We start from the raw sequence: 22,500 nt of genomic DNA, 5'->3' as shown, positions 1-22,500 counted from the left end.
CCATTTAGACTCACAGACTGTAAACAAAGCTGCTTTCATGGGTTAAAATAAGGAGGAAGGATAGGAGGAAGGAAGGAAGGAAGGAAGGAAGGAAGGATGGAAGGAAGGAAGGAAGGAAGGATATAAGGAAGGAAGGAAGGAAAGAAGGAAGGATAGGAGGAAGGAAGGCAGGAAAAAAGAAGGAAGGAAGGAAAGAAGGCAGGAAGGAATGAAGGAAAGAAGGATAGGAGGAAGGAAGGAAGGATAGGAGGAAGGAAGGAAAGAAGGAAGGAAAGAAGGATAGGAGGAAGGAAGGCAGGAAAGAAGGAAGGAAGGACATAGGGAAGGAAAGAAGGACGCATGAAGGAAGGAAGGAAGGAAGGAAGGATAGGAGGAAGGAAGGAAAGAAGGAAGGAAAGAAGGAAGGATAGGAGGAAGGAAGGAAAGAAGGAAGGAAGGAAGGAAATACGGTAGGAAAGAAGGAAGGAAAGAAATAATGACTGTTCCCTATTAAGAAACAACAGTGACTCAGCTCCATTCAACCACTTCCTGTTTTACTTCCCATAATATTTCAGCATCTTACACAAACTGCTCAGACGTCATGCTGCAAACTGTCTGACATCTTCTCTTCGTCCTATTGATCTTTTACCTCCTGTTTACTACATGAGGTGAATATTATTATTTTTTTAATGTCCCACAGTGTTGAGAACAGCCTGAATAAATAAGGTCTCAGTCTTTTAGTAATGAATTCATGTCTCTCTCCAGGCAGGAGGACATTAAAGTGTTTAAAGAGCTCTGTATGAAGAAGAGTTTGTCAAATTTGATCAACCGTGGCAACGCAGCATGCTCCCAATAACAACAACAGATCTTTTAATAAATTTATTCTCATCAAGCTTTTTATAAAAAGTCTCTAACACAGAGGTGTCAAACATGAGGCCCGTGGGCCAGAACCGGCCCCCCGAGAGGTACAATCCGGCCCAAATTCCTTCTTCCTCTTTTCCTTCCTTCTTCCTTCCTTCCTTCCTTTCTTCTTCCTTCCTTCCGTCTGTCCTTCCTACCTTTCTACCTCCCTTTATGTCTTCTTTCCTTTTCCTTCCTTCCTTCTTCCTTCCTTCCTTCCTTCCTTCCTTCCTTCCTTCCTTCTTCCTTCCTTCCTTCCTTCCTTCCTTCCTTTCCTTCCTTCCTTCCTTCCTTCCTTCCTTCCTTCCTTCCATCTTTCCTTCCTTCCACCTGTCCTTCCTAGCTTTCTACCTCCCTTCATGTCTTCTTTTCCTTCCTTCCTCCCTTCTTTCCTTCTTGTGTTCTCTTCCTTCCATCCTTCCTTCCTTCCTTCCTTCCTTCCTTGTTTTCTTCCTTTCCTCCTTCCTTCCTTTCTTCTTTCCATCTTTCCTTCCTGGAAAGATTCCTTCCTTTCTTCTTTTCCTTCCTTCTTTTCTTTTCTTCTCTGCCTTCCATCTGTCCTTGCTCCCTTTCTTCCTTCCATCTTTCCTTCCTGTATTCTCTTCCTTCTCTTCCTTATTTTCTGTCCCTTCCTTCCTTCCTTCTTTCTTTCTTTCCCTCCTTCCTTCATTCCCTACTTCCTTCCATCTTTTTAATGGTAGTCGGACCAAAATGCGTCGCTGTGAGGGGCGATTATCCTACTCTGATGAAAAGAAGAACAGCTCAAGACAACAAGAAACTAAAATAAGAAGTGATTTAACAACATGTGACAGCAAAAGAGAAAAGAGGAGAGATCTAGAAGAAAAGAGACTCGCTGGAGGAGAGGAGGGAAATAAACCGGATGGGGGAAAAAGAGATTAGAAGAGACAAGAACTGGAGGGAGGAGAAGAGAAAACACTAGAGAAGAAAACAGTCACTCTGGCTGCAAACTGACAGTTTAATCAATAATTATAATTATACTGTAGATAATAAGAAAATAGATATAATAGAAATGCAGCCATTAAAAAAAAAATCAAAATCAATTATTTCCCTCTCTTGTTTTTCTCCTTCAAGGTAAAATGTTTATAAATATTTTAAAGGACCAGTCTGTAATATTTAGCAGCTTCTAGCAGAACAGACGAGGCAGAAATGGAATATTATATACATTAGTAGTTTTAGTTTTAATTTAATTTATTTATTTCCTTCCTCCCTCCCTCCTCCTTCCTTCCTTCCTTCCTTCCTTCCTTCCTTCCTTCCTTCCTTCATCCCTTCCTTCTTTCCTCCCTCCCTCCTTCTCTCTTTCTTTCCTCCCCATTACCTTCCTTCCTTTTTTCCTTCCTTCCTCCCTCCCTCCTTTCCTTCCTTCTTCCTCCCTCCTTTCCTTCCTTCCTCCCTCCCTCCTTTCCTTCCTTCCTCCCTCCCTCATTTCCTTCCTTCTTCCTCCCTCTTTTCCTTCCTTCTTCCTCCCTTCCTTAATTTTCTTCCTTCTTCCTCCCTCCCTCCTTTCCTTCCTTCCTCCCTCCCTCTTTTCCTTCCTTCTACCTCCCTTCCTTCCTTGACTCGAGTACAACAGGAGGGTTAAACATGATTTTTTTTACCTTCACATTGATGCTGTCCTGTCCTCTGACTGTACTGTGTGTCTCAACATCTGGTTCTCCAGCTGTGTTCTTTCTGAGGATGTCAGGAGTGCTGGACCTGCAAAGAGTAAATATATCATCCTTATTCCCACGAAGAAGAAAGAAAAAGCCAAAGGTCAAAGCTCTATTATTATTTCAGGATTTTGCACAGTGACACAAAAAAATGTAAAAATCACACCTAGTGAAATACCATGTTGATGCTAAAATATGTTTTTTTCCAGTTGATTTGATGGGATACCTCTACATATATAATGCCTAGTTTACCAGATAATCCCAGGTGGGGAGTTCCGGTCCTCTGAAATGAGGCCAACGCAGAGGTAACTTAAAACTGCATTCTATCAAAAGGCCACCAGGGGGCGACCGTTTTGGTGTCAAAAGGACTTCTGTCTCTATACAAGTCAATGGAGAATTCACCAACTTCTCACTTGATTTCTAACCTCAGTAAACGTTTTCAAAATGTGTTTATGGTCTCAATCACTAGTTTAAAGCCTTCTTCAATGCAGTATGATGTTCATTTGGGACATTTTGGCCTCCCTGATTTTATATTTGACGATAAAGCAGGGTATGCATTAGGGCGTGGCTACGTCGTGATTGACAGGTGGATTGGTTCACAGGTTCAGGAGGGCGCCTCATGCTCCTCCTGATGCCCATATAAGTAGAATCCGTGTTTGTTTTTTTACCCGGCATGCACCTGAAATTTTCAAGATGGCGCTGCTCAGATCCGATACTATTCGCTTCCAAGCAGCAGTCCACAAACCAATGGGTGACGTCACAGATGTTACGTCCATTTCTTATATACAGTCTATGGATAATCCAGCAATAGCCATAGAATCAGCTTCATGCATGTCTTTGTTGTAGTTGGTGATAAACAAAAACATGGACTGAAGATCATATTTTAGGGTTAATGAATCATTCAGACAGACTATGGGTATTTTTTAAGGTTCATCAACGTTTCAAACTGAATTTTTCTATCATCTCTGGTGTTATTGGATTGTTTTAATTCGATTTTTTTTACACTTTCTTAAGTCATTTGGATTAAAAACATGCATTTAAAAGTTATTATTATCATTGAATGTTAGGACTGACATGCCTCTTATTTAACTCTGCTACTTTTAGCCTTAAGATGTTTTGTAAATACGGCCCCAGAGATCATAGATGCATGTTAAACTATAAAAGTTGATTTCATCCTCACCTCTGCAGAGCCATCAGCGACCCCATTTTACTCTCCGCTGGTGTGGACGAAGAATCGAACACATCTCTCCACTCCTCGTCCTCCTCTTCCTCCTCTTCTCCCTCATCCCTCTCATCCATCATCTTCCTCCCTTCCCTCTCCTCCGCGGAGATCTCTGAAGATCCCTCCTCACCCAGAGACAGCTGAGTCTGGCTTCCTCCCAGACTGGTGCCTCGACTGGGGCTGGAGGGGTAACTGTGAGTCCACCTGAGACTGAGGATCGATTGATTTTTGGATGAAGTAGCACAGAAAAGGTCCCAAAATACAACAATATGGCTGTTTGATATGTTTTAAAGTAGCTCAATGGCACAGAAACATATGCTATAGCAGCGATTAATTGCCAATTAACTTACCTGGGGGTGTTGGGGCTTTGCGGTGATGTGAGGGAGGTGTGTGACGGGTGTGACAGGTAGCTGAGCAGAGACACGCCTCCTCGGTTGTGACGACTTTTGGACACCAGTGACGGGAGGGAACCTTCTCGAACCTGCAGCTCACGCACCATCGACTGAGGAGGAGAGAGAAGAGAGAGAGACTCAAATATTAATATCAAACTTTGGCTGCTACCTGATGAAGAGAGTCAAATAATGGATGAGATCCACTGAGATTTTTGACTTTGAAAGTAGCCAGAGTGGAAACAATAAAATAATAAAAGTCACATTTATAGAGAGAGCAAATACACATTTACACTAATTCTGCTAATTTTAGGTCTACTATTGCTGCACCATGTGAATGTTTTACTGTCCAGAGGATGCTGATCATATTAAGATCTATAACTTTAATATAAATGATCCATTATTTTACCTGAAAAGCTAAATATGTTTGCTCGTATTTTTGCAGAAATAAAATTAAATCTGCACAAATTAATGTTAAATCTGCTGAGTTCGACATTAAAAACACTTTACTTACTTTTTGTTTGTTCTTTAAATTATTAAATATCAATGATTCATTAATATGTTTTCATTTTGTACCTTTCAAATATGTTCTTAATGTGACGTACATATTTGTCAGTATTTATATAGTGCGCCCAATTCTTAAGGTGAGATAACAGTAGATATTATATTTTACTATATACTGTATATCTCATTTCTTCCTGTGGGTTATTTGCCTGGAGAAGACCTGTATGCATGTAGACGGTCGCCCAAAAAGTTGGAATAATTTAGTTTTCAGACACATTCCTCTTTTTATTTTCTATTCATACCCATCAGTAATCACCTTTGACCAGGTGCAATGAGATTGATCAATACAATTTAGAGAATATTTACACTTTATCTATCAAGAATAAATCACATTGTCACAATCATTTCATGGAAAGAGGCAAAAAATATTTTATTCCAACTTTATTGGCGACCGTGTATGTAAAATGCAGATGCACCATAGATATAATGGTTACTTATGAATGTGCATTGTATTGTAGTATAGTGTGTTAGAGAGCATGCATGAATGTAAGTGTATATGCATTAATCTGAACTGCATGTTTGTTTGTGCTCCGTAATAACTGCACTCATCTGTTCAGCTGCTATAAACCACACAGTCACTAGTTTGTGTGTGTGTGTGTGTGTGTGTGTGTGTGTGTGTGTGTGTGTGTTTTACTGTGTACAGTCACATTGCGTGAACTCGACGCCCCTTTTGGAGATGAAATTGAAAACCTCATGATGTAAATTATTATTTAAGATGTGGTTTAATGTTCATGTTCATGTTAAGGTAATGGATGGAGTCATGCATGTAGTGGGGTAAGTCCTTAGAGAATGAATTTAACTCAATGCAACGTGCCCTTGAGTGTGTGTGTGTGTGTGTGTGTGTGTGTATACTCACTATAAAGTATTTCTCGGTGAAGGAGGGGGTGCTCGGTGCCGTCCAGCTGTAAACTGAACTCTTTCTGCTGGAGACCGACTGCCTGCTGACGGACAGCGGACGCATCTTCTCTGTGCTGTCAAACGGACTGCGGGCGAAAACACACACACACATTTAGACACACACACATTTAAATGAACATTACACACAAAACATTAAGACACACTACATTAAATAACACATACTGACTATTGCAGCTGTCCTTCGAATTTAAGTTTCAGGTATTTTTAGTAATTACTTTTTTTTCTTCTCTCCATTGAATAGTCAGAAATGTGTTTTTATCTTATGTAACATGTGGCTGTCTGAACCTTGGATGTAGCTGCTTATAAATAAAGCAATTTCCTGTGAAGGATCAATACAGTATATATTAAAATTTGACAAAAAATCAAGAAAATATTACTGATCTTGAAAATCTCTTCCAAACTTTTGATGCTTTTTTCAAACACGAGACCTTTGTGGAAATCCTGGTGTTTGCATATATTAACTTTAAATTTAATGTCAGTGCATCTACATTCATAGATTTTGTGGTTTCATGGTTCAGATCAGTGTAATTTTCATGGAGCCTGAATCCACTAAATTGTTTTGTTTAATCACCTTATTGGTAAATTGACCTGAACAATAATCAGTCTGTAAATTGTTAGTTTTTCTTCTTGCAGCGTATCTGAAGTGACTCGTGTTGCAGGTTGCCAACATGCTGCTGTTATTTGTGTCCACTGAGGCTTCATTCACTAAAATCAGCTTCTCCCATCAGCCTCAGCTTTGAACCATCAAATATTCCATCTTGTCTTTTCTGCCTCCAGCCTGATTTTTCTGATTGCTAAACACAATTCATCATGTTGGTGATATAAAGTTCATATATGGCAACAACACTGGTGGAAATCGCTGAAATGTGACTTATTATAGGGGCCCTAGAGTATTAGGTTTTGTGTTACGTGTGTGTGTGTGTGTGTGTGTGTGTGTGTGTGATTGTGAGCAGCCTTGTGTGAGTTTTCCATCTCTCCACGGAGAATCCATGAAAAGTCCTCCACCTGGCTTCTCTAAACCCTGAAATGTGATCTGTCATGGTGCAAGGGCAGAGCAGCGTGTGTGTGTGTGTGTGTCTGTGTGTGTGTGTGTGTGTGTGTGTGTGTGTGTGTGTGTGTGTGTGTGTGTGTGTTTGTGTGTGTGTGTGTGTGATGTACACTCTGTATTCAATCAGCTGCTCAGCGACAGCTGGCTCAGGTTAGAGCAGCAGCGAGGAGAGAGGCAGAGAATGACGAGAATAACAAGAACAAACTCTGCAGGACGTCAGTGAATTTCCTTCCTTCCTCTTTTCCTCCCTCCTTACTCCTTTCCTCCCTTCCTTCCTTCCTTCCTTCCTTCCTCCCTTGCTTCCTTCCTTCCATTTTTCCTTCCTTCCTTCCTTCCTTCCCATCTTCTTTTCTTCCCTTTCTTCCCTCCATCTTTCCTTTCTGTATTATCTTCCTTCCTTCCTTCCTTCCATCCATATGTCCTTGCTCCCTTTATTCCTCCCTCCCTCCCTCCCTCCCTCCCTTCCTTCCTTCCTTCTTTCCTTCTCTCCTCCATTCCTCCTCCCTTCCTCCTGTCTTTCCTTGACCTGAGGACAACAGGAGGGGTAATGAATCATTCAGACAGACTGAGGTTATTTTTTCTTGAGAATAACAAGAACAAACTCTGCAGGACGTCAGTGGATTTAAAATATTGCAAAACACATCATTTCTTCTTCTTCTTGTTTAAATCTCGTCATTTGGTGTTCTGTCCTTGTTTTACTGCAGTAAACATGCGGTGAAGTCGCAGTATTGTGAGAAAGATGTTTTTGAGATTTCAGAAACAAACAAAACAAAGCTTTTCATCCTTTTCATGCAGTGAGTGGATTCTGCCTGCTCTGGTTTATAAGGATTCAGTTTCACGGCTAAATTTAAGGAGCAAACTGCAGGTGAAGCAAAATAATCTTATTTAGTATTTATAGAAAGTCCGTCCTTGAACTCGTGTTAGTTGGGAGGAATTCAGAAGGCAGGACTGCAGCTCAGAGCAGAGCAACAGAAGCTGCATCGTTGGTAATTGATTATCTATACTCAGTTTTTTTCTTTTTCTTTCTTTCTCTGGTGTTTTGTTGTTGGATCAGTGAGAATAAAACATGATTATAGAGTTCAGGTCATACTGTTACTTTAAGTTCAACTGTGCAATATTTTTTTTTTCACTTTATAATCTGTGTGATATTAAAATCAGACTCAGTATATCATCATTCTGACAACACCAATGTTACTCTTTTTTTATTACTGTTGTTTTTATTGCTTGTTTACTTATTATTTATTGTTCTTCATTCTATCGTTATGTTCTTTCTTTTTTTGCTGCTGTAATGATGTAAATTTCCCCATTGTGAGACTAATAAAGGATTATCGTATTGCATTGTATTGTATCCGATCTTAACGTATCGTATCCTACCTTATCATATTGTATCGTATCGTAGCCTATCTTATTGTATCGTATCGTACCGTATCGTACCGTATCGTATTGTATCATATCATATTATATCGTATCTTATCTTAACATATCGTATCCTATCTTATAATATCATATCGTACCGTATCATAGTGTATCATATCATATCGTTTCATATCGTACCGTATCGTATCATAGCGTATCGTGCTGTGCCGTATCGTACTGTATCGTACCGTATTGTATTGTATCATATCGTATTATATCGTATCGTATCTTATTGTATCGTATCTTATCTTAACATATCGTATCATATCTTATAATATCTTATCGTATCGTATTGTATCTTATCATATCGTACGGTATCATAGTGTATCATATCATATCGTTTCATATCGTACCGTATCGTATCATAGTGTATCGTGCTGTGCCGTATCGTACTGTATTGTACCGTATCGTACTGTATTGTACCGTATCGTACCGTAACGTGCCATATCGTACCGTAACGTATTGTATCGTATCGTACCGTATCATATTGTATCCTATCTTATCATAACGTATTGTATCGTATCGTATCCTATCTTATAGGATACGATACGATACAATACGTATCGTATCATATCGTACCGTATCATAGCGTACTGTATCGTATTTTAGCCTATCTTATCATATCTTATCGTACCGTATCGTATTGTATCATATCGTACCGTATCATAGCGTACTGTATCGTATTTTAGCCTATCTTATCGTATCATATTGCATCGTATCGTATCTTATCTTAACATCGTATCCTATCTTATCCTATCATATCATATCGTATCAGACTGTATCGTGTCATATTGTATCGGACTTTATTGTATCATATCATATCATAGCCATGAAATTGGTATTATGATGTGGATATTATTGCTTTCTATTTAAATTATGGTGACGTGTTTACAGGTGTTTTTAAAAAAAAATTGTCTTTATATTTCTTTGTCTGTTTAACATGTTGGGACCACGTTGGATATGAGGAGCGCTTTCACTTTAACAAACAGGTTCCCCTTTAGATTTAGAGTCTGTAATCTATAAATAAATCACATCAGAGACAAAAAGAGAGAGAAGAAAAGCAGTAACCCTTCACTCTGGTATGTTGTCACTTCATTTTTCAGTTTTCTTGGTGCTGTTTGAGTGGATTTTCTTCCAGCTGCACTTGTCATTCATGTGATTAATCGGTTAATATGATATCCACACAGGCAGCGGGGATACAGGACGCTTCACAGGTCAAGACAGAAAGTTCAGACATGAGAAGACATTCTCATGTTTTTACGCTACAAATTCAATTTTCTTGCACAGCTGTCCGCACCTATTCCCTCGTCATATCATCCAATTATTGTGCTTTTCCTTTTTGGGGAATACTGCAGATTTGACATCTCATCGGAGGAAATGCCACTGTGCTTTTTACATCACCACCTCGCCTGTTAGAGGACTTTAATGTCTTTTTTAAGTCATTCTTATTGGTGTGTGTGTTTGTGTGTTTCGTACTTCCAGGTGACTTCCAGCTGCAGTTTGATGGTTCCCAGCTCCGTGACGTCCACCAACATCAGCTGCGGCCTCACCACGAAGAAGTCTGCACTCGCACACGTTACCATGCCGACCAGCAGCCAGCCCAAACCCTTCGCCTCCATCACCTGAAAGACGAGATCCGATGGATTATAGACATCTACGCACATCACAAAAGGCAAAGAATTATAAATGTGATGTTTTCTAACCTTGATCTCAAAGTTGTGATGTATCTGCGGGAGGAAGACCATCTCCTCTTCGTCCCAGGCCTGCGTGTCATCCGATTCGATCCTCCCTCTGATCCTCCATCGCTGGCGGCCCAACCGCACCACCACCTGGTCGGTCACACGATGACATCATTGAGACATGACATCACCAAACTGTGACTCATCACTCGACACATCGGTAAGTTATTTTTCAGGTCGAAAGAGGGTCAAAGAGATCGAGAACATGAAAACACTCCATGTCGTATGTTTTCAGTAAAAGGTTCAACATACTTATACATATGATATGGTTATGTTTAAAGGGCCAGTTCACCTAAATTACAATGCATGATAGTTTTAATTTGCAGAGGAGACATCACTTCAAATCTCAGGAGAAAACACTTTGATTAGGTACAAGTACTAACATGCATATTACAGTTTATGACTCATGTCTTTTGACTCATTTTTTTGTTTTTCATTCATTGTTTTTGACCTGTGCGCTCTAGTTTTCTCATGTGCTCTACTACCTGCAGACTGAGATAGTGACCCGCCTTTTCTGTGAGCTCAAGTCCGAAAAATTAAAGAAACAATGCTTCAGTTAAATCAGGATAATCTGCACGCTTTGCTGCAGTCTGTAGGTTGTGATAGTACTAATTCAATTTGCAGAGGAGGCATCACTTCAGATCTCAGGAGAAAACACTCTCATTAGGTGCAAGTACTAACATGCATTTTGCAGTTTATGACTCAAATATTTTGACTCATGAACTTTGCTGAAGAAACAAGCGATCTGTGTGAACCTCCCGCATACTGAGACTGTGTGAGCTCCAGTATGAACAATCAACCACAAGTAACTCCCCAGAAACAATCCACTGACCTCTGCTATTGTCTCACAGTTCTCACTGATTCACATTAGTCTGAAGTTTGTGGATCATTATGTTGTACAAAAGGCACAGCTTCTAAAGAGACATGTTACTGATGAATTAGTCTCAATACTGTGAGAAATATCAGTGCATGAAACCAGAATGAGGGATTTACGTTTAGGGTGGATTGGCATGAAATGTATTGCATATGAAAAAAACCTAAAGAAGAGTAGCGGCATAGGAGGAAATGGAAAAAAAGCTTCAGAAAAACTGTCTCACTCACTCATTTCACCATTTGGATATTTTTCTAATATTTCTAATTCTCATATAGTATTGTCCGACTGCTGAACAAATCTTTATGAGGTCCAGTTGTATCTGTTTGTTATTGCTTGTATTTGACGCTTGTATAGGCTACCTCTCATTGAACTATTCATTGGACTCGGGCCTGCTGACTTTGCACACTAATCGTTGCACTTTTGCACACAGCTGCCAACTCTTCTTCTTATGTGTACGAGTATGTTGAGGTGCGAGCTGTCAAATGAATTGCCCTCCAAGGGATTAATAAAGTGAATCTTGAATCTTGAATCTTAAATCTTGTCTAACAGGTGATGCACATTATTTGTGTTAATCCGAGGTGCTCATCAATTAGTCAGGCTGATCTTTGCAGTCCTCTCATTGAATGATTGAAGCTGCTCTTTTGGGAGCTTTTCTTGTTTTTTTGATATAAAATAAAACCTTTTTATATCATGTTTGTGTCCTGTGCATTGAATTCAGGTCCTGCATCCGTCCTCCTGATCTGCACATCTACTGTCCAACACACTTTTACAATAGTTATAATAGTTTTTTGTTTATTAAAGATGTGCATTTCATTCATTCTTATCTCATAACTAAGACTTAATATGTCATAATTACAAGATAACAGTGTTACTCTGTTATCTGTGAGCTGATTAAGTATTCCAGTTGTATCGCCGCTATCAACATTTATTTTATCAGACTTAATTTCATGCTTCATTTTGATTGTTGTTGCCAGAGTTTGATATCTTGGATGCATCACTGATGTACGACTGATGTATGAGAAGCATCTCATGAGAACAGCTGCTCCTGAATTCAAGCACATCAGTGTTTCAGTTTCTGCCTGAACAATCCCAACGACTTTACTGTAGATGTTCAATGTTGACATTTGTAAAGCTTATAGAGTATTTGTCACTTTTAAAAGTCTACATAATCCCTCGGGGAGCAACGTGGAGGCTAATAGAGGTTTATGTCAGACAGATGGATGGATGTACTGTATTGATCCTATAAGGTAAGGCAGATTTATTTGTATAGCACATGTGAGCAATAAGGCAATTCAGAGTGCAAGAGAAATAAATGATTGTGCTACAGCAGCTTAGTCAACTATAGTCAAGAACCAATGACAATAACATGAAAAAATACAGTAAGACACATAACCCTCCTGTCGTCCTCCCGGGTCGAATTGACCCCATCTATTTTGACTGTTCCTTCTTTCCTTCCTTCCTTCCTTCCTTCCTTCCTTCCTTCCTTCCTTCCTTCCTTCCTTCCATCCTTCCTTCCTTCCTTCCTTCCTTCCTTCCTTCCTTCCTTCCTTCCTCTTTCGTTAATTTTTCCTTTGTCCTTCCCCTCCTTCCCTTTTTCTTTGCTCCTTCCTCCTTCCATACTTCCTTTCTTATCTCCTTCCTTCCTTCCTTCCTTCCTTCCTTCCTTCCTCCCTTCCTTCTCTCCTTCCTTCCTCTCTCTTTCCTCCCTCCCTCCTTACTCCTTTCCTTCCTTCCTTTCTTCCTCCCTCCCTTCATTCCTTCCTTCCTCCTTTTCCTTGCTCCCTTTATTCCTTCCTTCCTTCTGGCCTTGCTCCCTTTATTCCTTGCTCCCTTTATTCCTTCCTTCCTTCCTTCCTCATTCCTTCCTTCCTTCATTCCTTCCTTCCTCCCTCTTTTCCTCCCTCCCTCCTTACTCCTTTCCTTCCTTCCTTTCTTCCTCCCTCCCTTCATTCCTTCCTTCCTTCCTCCTTTCCTTGCTCCCTTTTATTCCTTCCTTCCTTCTGGCCTTGCTCCCTTTCTTCCTTGCTCCCTTTATTCCTTCCTTCCTTCCTTCCTCATTGCTTCCTTCCTTCATTCCTTCCTATTCCTTCTCTCCTTATTTCCTTCCTCTTTTCATCCCTCCCTCCTTACTCCTTTCCTTCCTTCCTTCCTTCCTTCCTTCCTTCCTTCCTTCCTTCCTTCCTTCCTTCCTTCCTCCTTTCCTTGCTCCCTTTATTCCTTCCTTCCTTCTCTCCTTGCTCCCTTTATTCCTTCCTTCCCTTCTTCCTTCCTTCCTTCCTTCCTTCCTTCCTTCCTTCCTTCCTTCACAAACACTGATATCTGTGATGAATGTCTTTTAGTTTCTCACCTCGTACTGGTCTCCAGGGCAGAGCCGAGCGAAGCCGATCAGACCTGCAAGTGAAAACAGATGGGAAATATTAGGAAGATAACGTGTCGCTGATAACCTGTGTGTGTGTGTGTGTGTGTGTGTGTGTGTGTGTGTGTGTGTGTGTGTGTGTGTGTGTGTGTGTGTGTGTGTGTGGTCATATGTTTACCTTTCATTTTGATGTGTAGCTCTCCGAGGAGGATTTCTAACTCTCCTTCCATCGTTGACATGTCCTGCCGAGTTAACAAAAAAAAGAAGAGAAAAAAAGAGTATTACATTTGTGAGAGTAAATAAATCTTTAGCAGCCTTTAGAGTTATTATTCTTGTTAACCAAGCTCTTTTTTTTTTTTTTGTATTTTCTTTCCACACTGAGGTCAGAAGTTCTTCTTAAGGACATTTTTAAGTGCAGCTCTTTTTCTCACTGACTGCTGGTTCTTATTGTGGTGGTTTAGTTATAAGTAGTACATATGTGTATATATATATATATATCAGTATCCTTTTGGTCAGGTGCATTGGTTTAACGTCACTCTTGATTTCCCATTAAACTACATCTGCATTGGGAGCTACTGTGCATTAGCAGCATACATCAGATTTAACATATTTATCAGTTCAACTGTGCAAATATCGACATCACACTCAGGTATGTTATCATTCTGACCATGCCAATATTCCTCTAGTTTATACTGTTACTATTTTTCATAATTTCTTTGTTAAATTGTCCCAATTTGCATATTTCCTATTGTTTATATTGCTTGTTTACTTTCTTATTATTTATTGTTCTTTATTTTCTTATTGAGGCTTTTTCTATTTTTGCTGCTGTAATGTAATTTCCTCATCGTGGGACTAATTATTATTATTATTATTATAGTTTATTCAATAGGGACGGATATAATATACATAAAACAACCGTCTAATGCAAATATCACAGTATTTATAATGAATTTAGTTAATTTGCAACACCTGTCCCTAGTGATGAAAACAGTAAATAAATGAATAAAAATAAAGGATTCTCTTGTTTTATTTGATCTTAAATGTGTTATAATAATGAAGCAGCATGTGCGGAGCAGACCGATGCCTCCTGTGTGGGCTGATGTGTGTTTTTTCGGGGAGGTCACGGCTGTTCTCCACACGCTGCAGACAAAAAAAAAACCTCCTGAGAACCAAGAGGCCAGTTTATGACTCCTGAAGATGTTTTAACACTAAAAAATAATCAAAATACAAAGTCAAGCTACATTAAAGCACAGATGGGAAAAACAAGACTCGTATTATTGTGGGTGTCGTATGTTGAATGGTGCTTTTCTCTAGAGAGGAAAACAGTTTATTATCTGCCATTATAATCCAAACACATCATCATAATGTTTGTTTACATGCAAGAAATCAAATTAAAACAGGAAATCAGAGAATTAGTTTCCAATCCAATAAGTCGGTCACTTTAACCCTCCTGTTGTCCTCGAGTCAAGGAAGGAAGGGAGGGAGGAAGAAGGAAAGGAGGGAGGGAGGGGGGAAGGAAGGAGGGAGGAAGGAAGGAAGGAAAGGAGGGAGGAAGGAAGGAAAGAAAGGGGGAAGGAAGGAAGGGAGGAAGAACGAAGGAAGGAAAGGAGGAAGGGAGGAAGAAGGAAGGAAAGGAGGAAGGAGGGAAGGAAGGAAAGGAGGGACAAAGGAAGGGAGGAAAGGAAAGAAGGAAGGGAGGAGGAAAGAAGGAAGGAAAGGAGGGACAAAGGAAGGGAGGAAAGGAAAGAAGGAAGGGAGGAAAAAAAGGGAGGAATGAAGGAAAGAAGGAAGGAAAGGAGGAAGGAAAGGAGGAAGAAGGAAGGAAAGGATGAAGGGAGGAGGAAAGGAGGAAGGAGGGAAGGAAGGAAAGGAGGGACAAAGGAAGGGAGGAAAGGAAAGAAGTAAGGGAGGAGGAAAGAAGGAAGGAGGGAAGGAAGGAAAGGAGGGACAAAGAAAGGGAGGAAAGGAACGAATGAAGGGAGGAGGAAAGAAGGAAAGAGGGAAGGAAGGAAAGGAGGGACAACGGAAGGGAGGAAAGGAAAGAAGGAAGGGAGGAGGAAAGGAGGAAGGAAAGGAGGGAAAAAGGAAGGGAGGAAAGGAAAGAAGGAAGGGAGGAAGAAAGAAGGAAGGAATGAAGGAAAGAAGGAAGGAAAGGAGGAAGGAAAGGAGGAAGAAGGAAGGAAAGGATGAAGGGAGGAGGAAAGGAGGAAGGAGGGAAGGAAGGAAAGGAGGGACAAAGGAAGGGAGGAAAGGAAAGAAGGAAGGGAGGAGGAAAGAAGGAAGGAGGGAAGGAAAGAAAGGAGGGACAAAGGAAGGGAGGAAAGGAAAGAATGAAGGGAGGAAGAAAGAAGGAACAAGGGAGGGAGGAAGGAAAGGAGGGAGGAAGGAAGGGAGGAAAGGAAAGAAGGAAGGGAGGAAGAAAGAAGGGAGGAATGAATGAAAGAAGGAAGGAAAGGAGGAAGGAAAGGAGGACGAAGGAAGGAAAGGATGAAGGGAGGAGGAAAGGAGGAAGGAGGGAAGGAAGGAAAGGAGGGACAAAGGAAGGGAGGAAAGGAAAGAAGGAAGGGAGGAGGAAAGAAGGAAGGAGGGAAGGGAGGAAAGGAGGGACAACGGAAGGGAGGAAAGGAAAGAAGGAAGGGAGGAGGAAAGAAGGAAGGAAAGGAGGGACAAAGGAAGGGAGGAAAGGAAAGAAGGAAGGGAGGAAGAAAGAAGGAAGGAATGAAGGAAAGAAGGAAGGAAAGGAGGAAGGAAAGGAGGAAGAAGGAAGGAAAGGATGAAGGGAGGAGGAAAGGAGGAAGGAGAGAAGGAAGGAAAGGAGGGAGGAAGGAAGGGTGTAAAGGAGGAAGGGAGGAAGGAAAGAAGGAGGGAGGGAGGAAGGACAGACGGAAGGAATGAAGGGAGGAAAGAAGGACTAGTCAAAACAGACGAGGTCAATTTGACCCGGGAGGACGACACGAAGGTTAAAAAGCTGTGCTGACTTGCAGCTGTGGACTCATGATGATGATGATGATGATGAAGATGATGATGATGATGATGATGATGATGATGATGCTGCTTTAGCACTTTTTCCCCCTTGTTTGTTGAACTGGATTTATAGTGCGGAGAAGACCCATGTTCAGGAAATTGGAGTTTGTTTTCACACAAGTTGTTTTCTTAAGGAAAAGTGACGGAGGGAATGAGAGAGTGAAGTGAAACTCAGAGCTCATTTTTGTCTTTATATACAATCTTAATGTGCCTAAAATAAATGTGGAATAAATATAATCAACTTTTAGCAATGCAACACTTTGGTTTTTTTAAACAAATTTGCATAATTTAAAACTTATTTAGTAAAAATGGTTGTTTTTAGGATCTGTCGTGATCAATATTGACAAAATGTTCAAACATGTAAATGTAGAAATACTTCTTTTCATTTTATGTTTTACAATAAAATATTTAATAGTTATGATTCTTCTGTGGTTACACCATTTGACATTTTCAGGAGCATTCAGTCTTACTTTTGGTAAAAAAAAATGGTGCAAACATCATTTCAAATGATATAAAACCAACAAAAATACTAAATGTACATTTTAACAAACCTGATGCTGCTTTTAAAACTATTTTTTTAGATATTTATGAATCACTCATCTTGCCAACCCTTATTTATCACTAATCCATTAACCCTTAAACAGGCAACGTGCATCAGGAGATTTAGACTATTTAACACTGTTAGGAGCATGATTGGTTGGATTGGTAGAATTGAAGCTTGTTTGTAGGTCTATACTTTGATATAAGTGATAAAAAATCAGTTTAGAAACTAGTATGTGTGATATTAATGATTAAGAGAAACCAAGAATGTATCACTTCTCTTTATTAGATAAAATATTCATTTGTTTTTTACCATTATGAGCCTTTTTTTACTTTAATATGGGCAATGTATTGTGGAAATGTTTTACTTTAGGTGCAAATTAGATAAATAGTAAAATCAAATTATGTTTTTTTAGATCTCATTTTCCACTCCTGCCTTTTTAAGGGTTAATATTAATAAAAAAGACTATTGATTTTGATAGAAAATGGTTCTTCTTCATGACTGAAAAGAGAGATTTCCCCATTCATGTGTGTTTATACTTTAACTGGACTCAGATAGTTTTCATTATGACTCATGACTCAAACCACCCAAACATATCTGACGGCAGCGTTAGAGGCATCGGAGGTGTTGACTTCTCTCATTGAACGGCTCCGTGAAGTCATGAAGCTCATTTCTTCTGAATGAAAGTGAGACAAAGTGTGTGTGTAGAAAACAGATCCGAGTAGGAAGGAAGCTTAAAATATTGTGCTTATTGATGAGGAAAGTCAGAGATGTCATAATAAAGAAAGAGGGGGAACATTTAGGGGAAGGGTGAAAGAGGTGAAAACACAATAAGATAATAAATAGACGTAAATGTGCGAGCATGTGTCAGAGGAAGAGAAGACGGACAGACGGCGGCCATGAATGAGTCCTCAGTCGTCTGTTAATGACCCTTAACCCCGCCGCTGCAAACAGAAGAATCCCTCGGAGACTGTCACACACACGCACGGACACACACACACACACACACACACACACACACACACACACACACACACACACACACACTCCATGTTACTTCATTTGGCAGCGTTTCGACCGTCTTAAGAGGCTTAAACGTCGTCTTCTCTTCTCTCAGGAGACGATGTTTAAGAGGCGGCCAAGTTCTGATTCCTCAGATATCACAAGAATCTGTTTTATTGTGTGTGTGTGTGTGTGTGTGTGTGTGTGTGTGTGTTTGGTGATGAAATTGCTCAATTTTTTAACAAAAATAGCAGAGTGTTTATTAGTTTTTAGTTATAATATCAACTATCGTTTCCTTTGGGATCGTTCTCAGTTTTTTATTTTTTAGGGTCTAGTTCGGTTAAAGGAGAAGTTTTCCTCACTGCTGTTGAAGTGTTGCTCATGTGGGAATGTTGGGTCTCTTTAACCCTCCTGTTGTCCTCGAGTCAAGGAAGGAAGGGAGGAAGAAGTAAGGGAGGGAAGGAGGAAGGAAGGAGGGAGGAAGGAAGGAAGGAAGGAGAGAAGGAAGGAAAGGAGGGAGGGAGGAAGGGTGGAAGGAAGGAGGGAAGGAAGGAAGGAAGGAGGGAAGGAAGGAGGGATGAAGGAAGGAAGGAAGGAGGGAAGGAAGGAGGGATAAAGGAAGGAAGGAAGGAGAGAAGGAAGGAAAGGAGGGAGGGAGGAAGGATGGAAGGAAGGAGGAAAAAATATCCTTTTTTTTGTGTTAAATACTGACAACTTTCACTTCTCCAAGCCTCTAAAATCCTTCACATGAGACAAATCAAAGATGAAAAATCCCACACATGATGAAAAGGTTCATCTGTAGATATTGCTTCTTTCATTTTAAGCCAAAATGCATTAAATAACTGACTCAATTACATTATTTCTTACAGTGATGTTGCAGTTTTTTAACAGTACTCTTTGTTCATCCAAGACAAGATTAATCTAACACTTTTCTAAATGTCTCTCTGCTTCACACTGATATAAATACGCTCGTTCACAGCAGCAGCAACACGTACAGTTTGACTTGAGCTTTAATAATAATAAAAAAATAAAAGTGGAATAACTCTCAGTTGTGATTCAGGCTCTGGAAGTTGTTTTGCAGCAAAGTGTTCAGCTGTTAATTACTTCTGCATGTCGCCTGTTACACAGATGCTTCATGAAAGGAGGTAAAAAAAAAAAGTGTTTTCCATCATTTAATCGTATATTTTGGTGCAAGAAATGAAGAATATGATTTTTTAATAATGTAAAAACAGTAGCATAACTTCCTGGTTAATGTAGTGAAACTAGGTCAGAGTGAACGCAGAATGACCCTAAACGGTGTCGGAGGATGCTGAACATGTTTGCAGGAAGTTTGACTTTTTTTGGGTCGTTCATCATGCGTGCGATGACGTCATGTATATCTGTGTTTAGTGGTGTTTTCGGGCCTTTAGGAGCCTCTCATCTGCTGCACACATCAACACATCGCTGCACGACGCTGATGGATGTCTCACACCTGAGAGACGTTTTAACAGCAGCACAAACACATGTTGTTTATAGACTGTATGTTCTCTCTTTAACCCTCATGTTGCCCTGGAGTCAAGGAAGGAAGGGAAGAAGAAGGAAGGAATGAAGGTAGGAAGGAAGGAAGCTAGGGGAAGGAAAGAAAGAAAGAAGGAGGGAGGGAGGAAAGAAGGAAGGAAAGGAGGGAGGAAGGAAGGATGGAAGGGAGGGAGGAAGAAGGAAGGAAAGGAGGGAGGAAGGAAGGAAAGCAGGAAGAAGGAAGGAAAGGAGAGAGGGAGGAAGGAAGGAAAGGAGGAAGGAAGGAAAGGAGAGAGGAAGGAAGGAAGGAGGAAAGAAAGAGAGAAGGAGGGAGGGAGGGAGAAAGGAAAAGAGGAAGGGAGGAAGGAAGGAAGGAAGCTAGGGGGGAGGAAAGAAAAGAAAGAGAGAAGGAGGGAGGGAGGAAATAAGGAAGAGAGGAAGGAAAGGAAGGAAAGAAGGAGGGGGAAGGAAGGAAGGAAGGAAGGGAGGAAGGAAAGAGGGAGGAAGGAAGGACAGAAGGAAGGAAGAAAGGGGGATGGAGGAAGGGAAGAAGGAAGGAAAAGAGGGAGGAAAGAAGGAAGAAAAAGAGGAAGAAGGAAGGAAAAAAGGGAGGAAGGGAGGACGAAGGAAGGAAAGGAGGGAGGGAGGGAGGGAGGAAGGATGGAAAGGAGGAAGGAAGAAGGAAGGAAAGGAGAGAGGAAGGAAGGAAGGAAGGAGGGAGGGAGAAAGGAAAAGAGGAAGGGAGGAAGGAAGGAAGGAAGCTAGGGGGGAGGAAAGAAAGAAGCAGGGAGGGAGGAAAGAAGGAAGAGTGGAAGGAAAGGAAGGAAGGAAGGAAGGAAAGAAGGATGGAGGAAGGAAGGGAGATGAACTATTTTGCGTTTTCCACTCTTGTAAAAAGTCACCAGACTCATTCAGTGTGAAGAAAAGCAACAAAAGAAAAAAAACTTCAGTTTCTGATTCAAACCGTAACCATGACGATCCGCGTAACGCTTATCAGTCCACATTAAACCCCTGAAGCTGAGTCTTTATGAACTCTTTGACATCTTGCAGAGGCCCGAAAGTGTTTAAAGGCAAATATGTGGATTATCTCTGAGATGCATTATAATAAATCCTGCAGAATATATTTAATGTGTTTAAGTAAATCCACATGTAGGCCAAGCTTAAATGTTGTTTTTCTCTCCATGTCTTCCTCCTGGACTCTGAATAATAAAGTTCTTTAACTAAAAACTACATTTTCATTTTCAATATATCCTGCAGAATGCATTTAATGTGTGTTGTGCTTTAGGTTTATCAACATGTCTTAGTCCAAGATCAAAATACGCCGGAAGGAGGAAGAAGGAAGGAAAGAAGGTAGGAAGGAAGGAAGGGAGGAAGGTAGGAAAGGAAAGAAGGGAGGGAGGAAGGAAGAAGGAAAGGAGGGAGGAAGGAAGGAAGGAAGGAAGGGAGGTAGGAAGGGAAGAAAGGAAGGAAGGAATGTAGGAGGGAGGGCGGGAGAAAGGAAAAGAGGAAGGGAGGAAGGGAGGAAGGAAGGAAAGAAGGACAGAGGAAAGAAGGAATGTAATGGGGAGGAAAGAAAGAGAGAAGTAGGGAGGGAGGAAAGAAGGAAGGTAGGAACAAAGGAAGGAAAGAAGGAGGGAAGGACAGAAGGAAGGAAGGACAGAAGCAAAGAAGAAGGGAAAGAGAGAGGAAGGAAGAAAGAGAGAAGGAGGGAGGAAAGAAGGAACAAAATACGCCGGATGAGACGACGGCATGACGGTGAATTCTGTTAAATCGAGCTTTAAAGCACAGATTATTAAATTGAGAGCATCATTATGTTATTTGTCTCTGCATGTTCTTCCTCCTTGACTCTGAATAAAACAGTTATTTAACAAAAAACTACATTTTTATTGTGTATATTTGAGTGTCAGAGCATCTATTTGCATATTAAATTGTTTCTTTAAAAACGACTAAACCACTTTTCTTATAATTTGCACCAGTTTGCACCAACAATTTCTGTAAAATACCCTTAAAAATGAATCATTAAGTTGCTGCAGATTACTCAGAAAGTTTCAATGAAATTTGTATAAAATTAAAGGACCTATAAAATAAAGCTTTTCCTAATATGGTCATAGTATAAATGTAGTGCAAACATCCTAAATTACTTCAACTGGCTCTTCAGTCACACACACACACACACACACACACACACAGACCATTGTCACTTTTAGGGACCTCACCATTGACCAAAAAATCTGCTTTTTCCCAATTAGGCACATGGTTTTTGGCCCCAGTTGGACAAGTTGTCCCCAATTAACAGGCCCTAAGTCTGAAATCTGTCCCCACAAGTAGCTTATTACAGACACGCACACACACACACACACACACACACACACACAGTTTTGTATAAAACTACATAGACTTACATTTATTCCCTGCAGACGTACTCTCACTCTAACCTTAACCACACGTACATAAATCTGCTTTTTCCTAATTGGACAAACTGTCCCCAAGTCTGACATTTGTCCCTATGAAAGCTCCCACACACACACACACACACACACACACACACACACACACACACACACACACACACACAGTACCTGCACGCTGTGTCTGTGGTTGCGGTTGAGCTCCAGCAGACTCTCTCTGGAGGCTCGGCTGGACGGAGACAGTGAGAACGCTCTCTCATGTTGACCGCTCCCTGACACAACCTCCACTGGATACAATACGTCTCATACAGCTCCTCCACCTGCACACACACACACACACACACACACACACACACACACACACACACAGACAGAATGAATACATGAATAACTGTCCATTCATCACTTAAACCCAAAGATCAAACCCTAAATCAGAGTCAAGGCTATAACTTTTTTCTTACCTTGCTCATTTGAAATTCTAATCTTCGTATGTATCTCTCCAGCGCTCTGATCTCCTGTGAAAGCAAAAACATGAATGACATGAATATCATCTGTAGCCTATATAATGTATTCAATTTAAATTTAGTTGAGTTTTTTTCTCTCTTCATGGTGATTTTTATGCTTTACTGAAGTGAAGTGAAACCACTGGCTGACTGAGAGGTAAGAAAACTTAATGTAAGCATGTAGAAAGTTCATATTTAATGGAAAAAAGAGATTTATTTAGTTAAAAACTACATATACATTCAATTAAATTAGCATTATGGTGCCATTTCTTGTGTTTACAGTACTGTGCAAAAACTTTAAGGCACTAAAAGTAAAGTGAGGATGCCATGAATAGTTCTTATTTATCAATTAACTTCATGCAAAGTCGATTAAACTGCAGAAACCTTCATAAAATCAATATTTGCTGTTTTGAGCAGCTTTGCTTTTTAAACAGCAGCAGTTCTCCTCGGTAC

General features: G+C 40.4%; 1 protein-coding gene across 1 annotated transcript in view; it reads right to left on the bottom strand.

Annotated features, from left to right (window-relative positions):
* Positions 1 to 22,500, bottom strand: part of ripor3 (RIPOR family member 3) — a 97,703-nt gene that overhangs the window by 9,500 nt on the left and 65,703 nt on the right. The window contains 11 exon segments of the mRNA XM_062414629.1: positions 2,496 to 2,592; positions 3,727 to 3,978; positions 4,119 to 4,270; positions 5,578 to 5,704; positions 9,580 to 9,725; positions 9,807 to 9,932; positions 13,064 to 13,107; positions 13,251 to 13,314; positions 21,716 to 21,801; positions 21,804 to 21,864; positions 22,006 to 22,059. Coding sequence (XP_062270613.1) covers positions 2,496 to 2,592; positions 3,727 to 3,978; positions 4,119 to 4,270; positions 5,578 to 5,704; positions 9,580 to 9,725; positions 9,807 to 9,932; positions 13,064 to 13,107; positions 13,251 to 13,314; positions 21,716 to 21,801; positions 21,804 to 21,864; positions 22,006 to 22,059 — 1,209 coding nt within the window.

The sequence above is a fragment of the Scomber scombrus genome, chromosome 3, assembly GCF_963691925.1.
Source record: "Scomber scombrus chromosome 3, fScoSco1.1, whole genome shotgun sequence".
Lineage (NCBI taxonomy): Eukaryota > Metazoa > Chordata > Actinopteri > Scombriformes > Scombridae > Scomber > Scomber scombrus.
The sequence above is the reverse complement of the archived record's forward strand: the minus strand, read 5'-3'. Positions and strand labels throughout refer to the sequence as shown.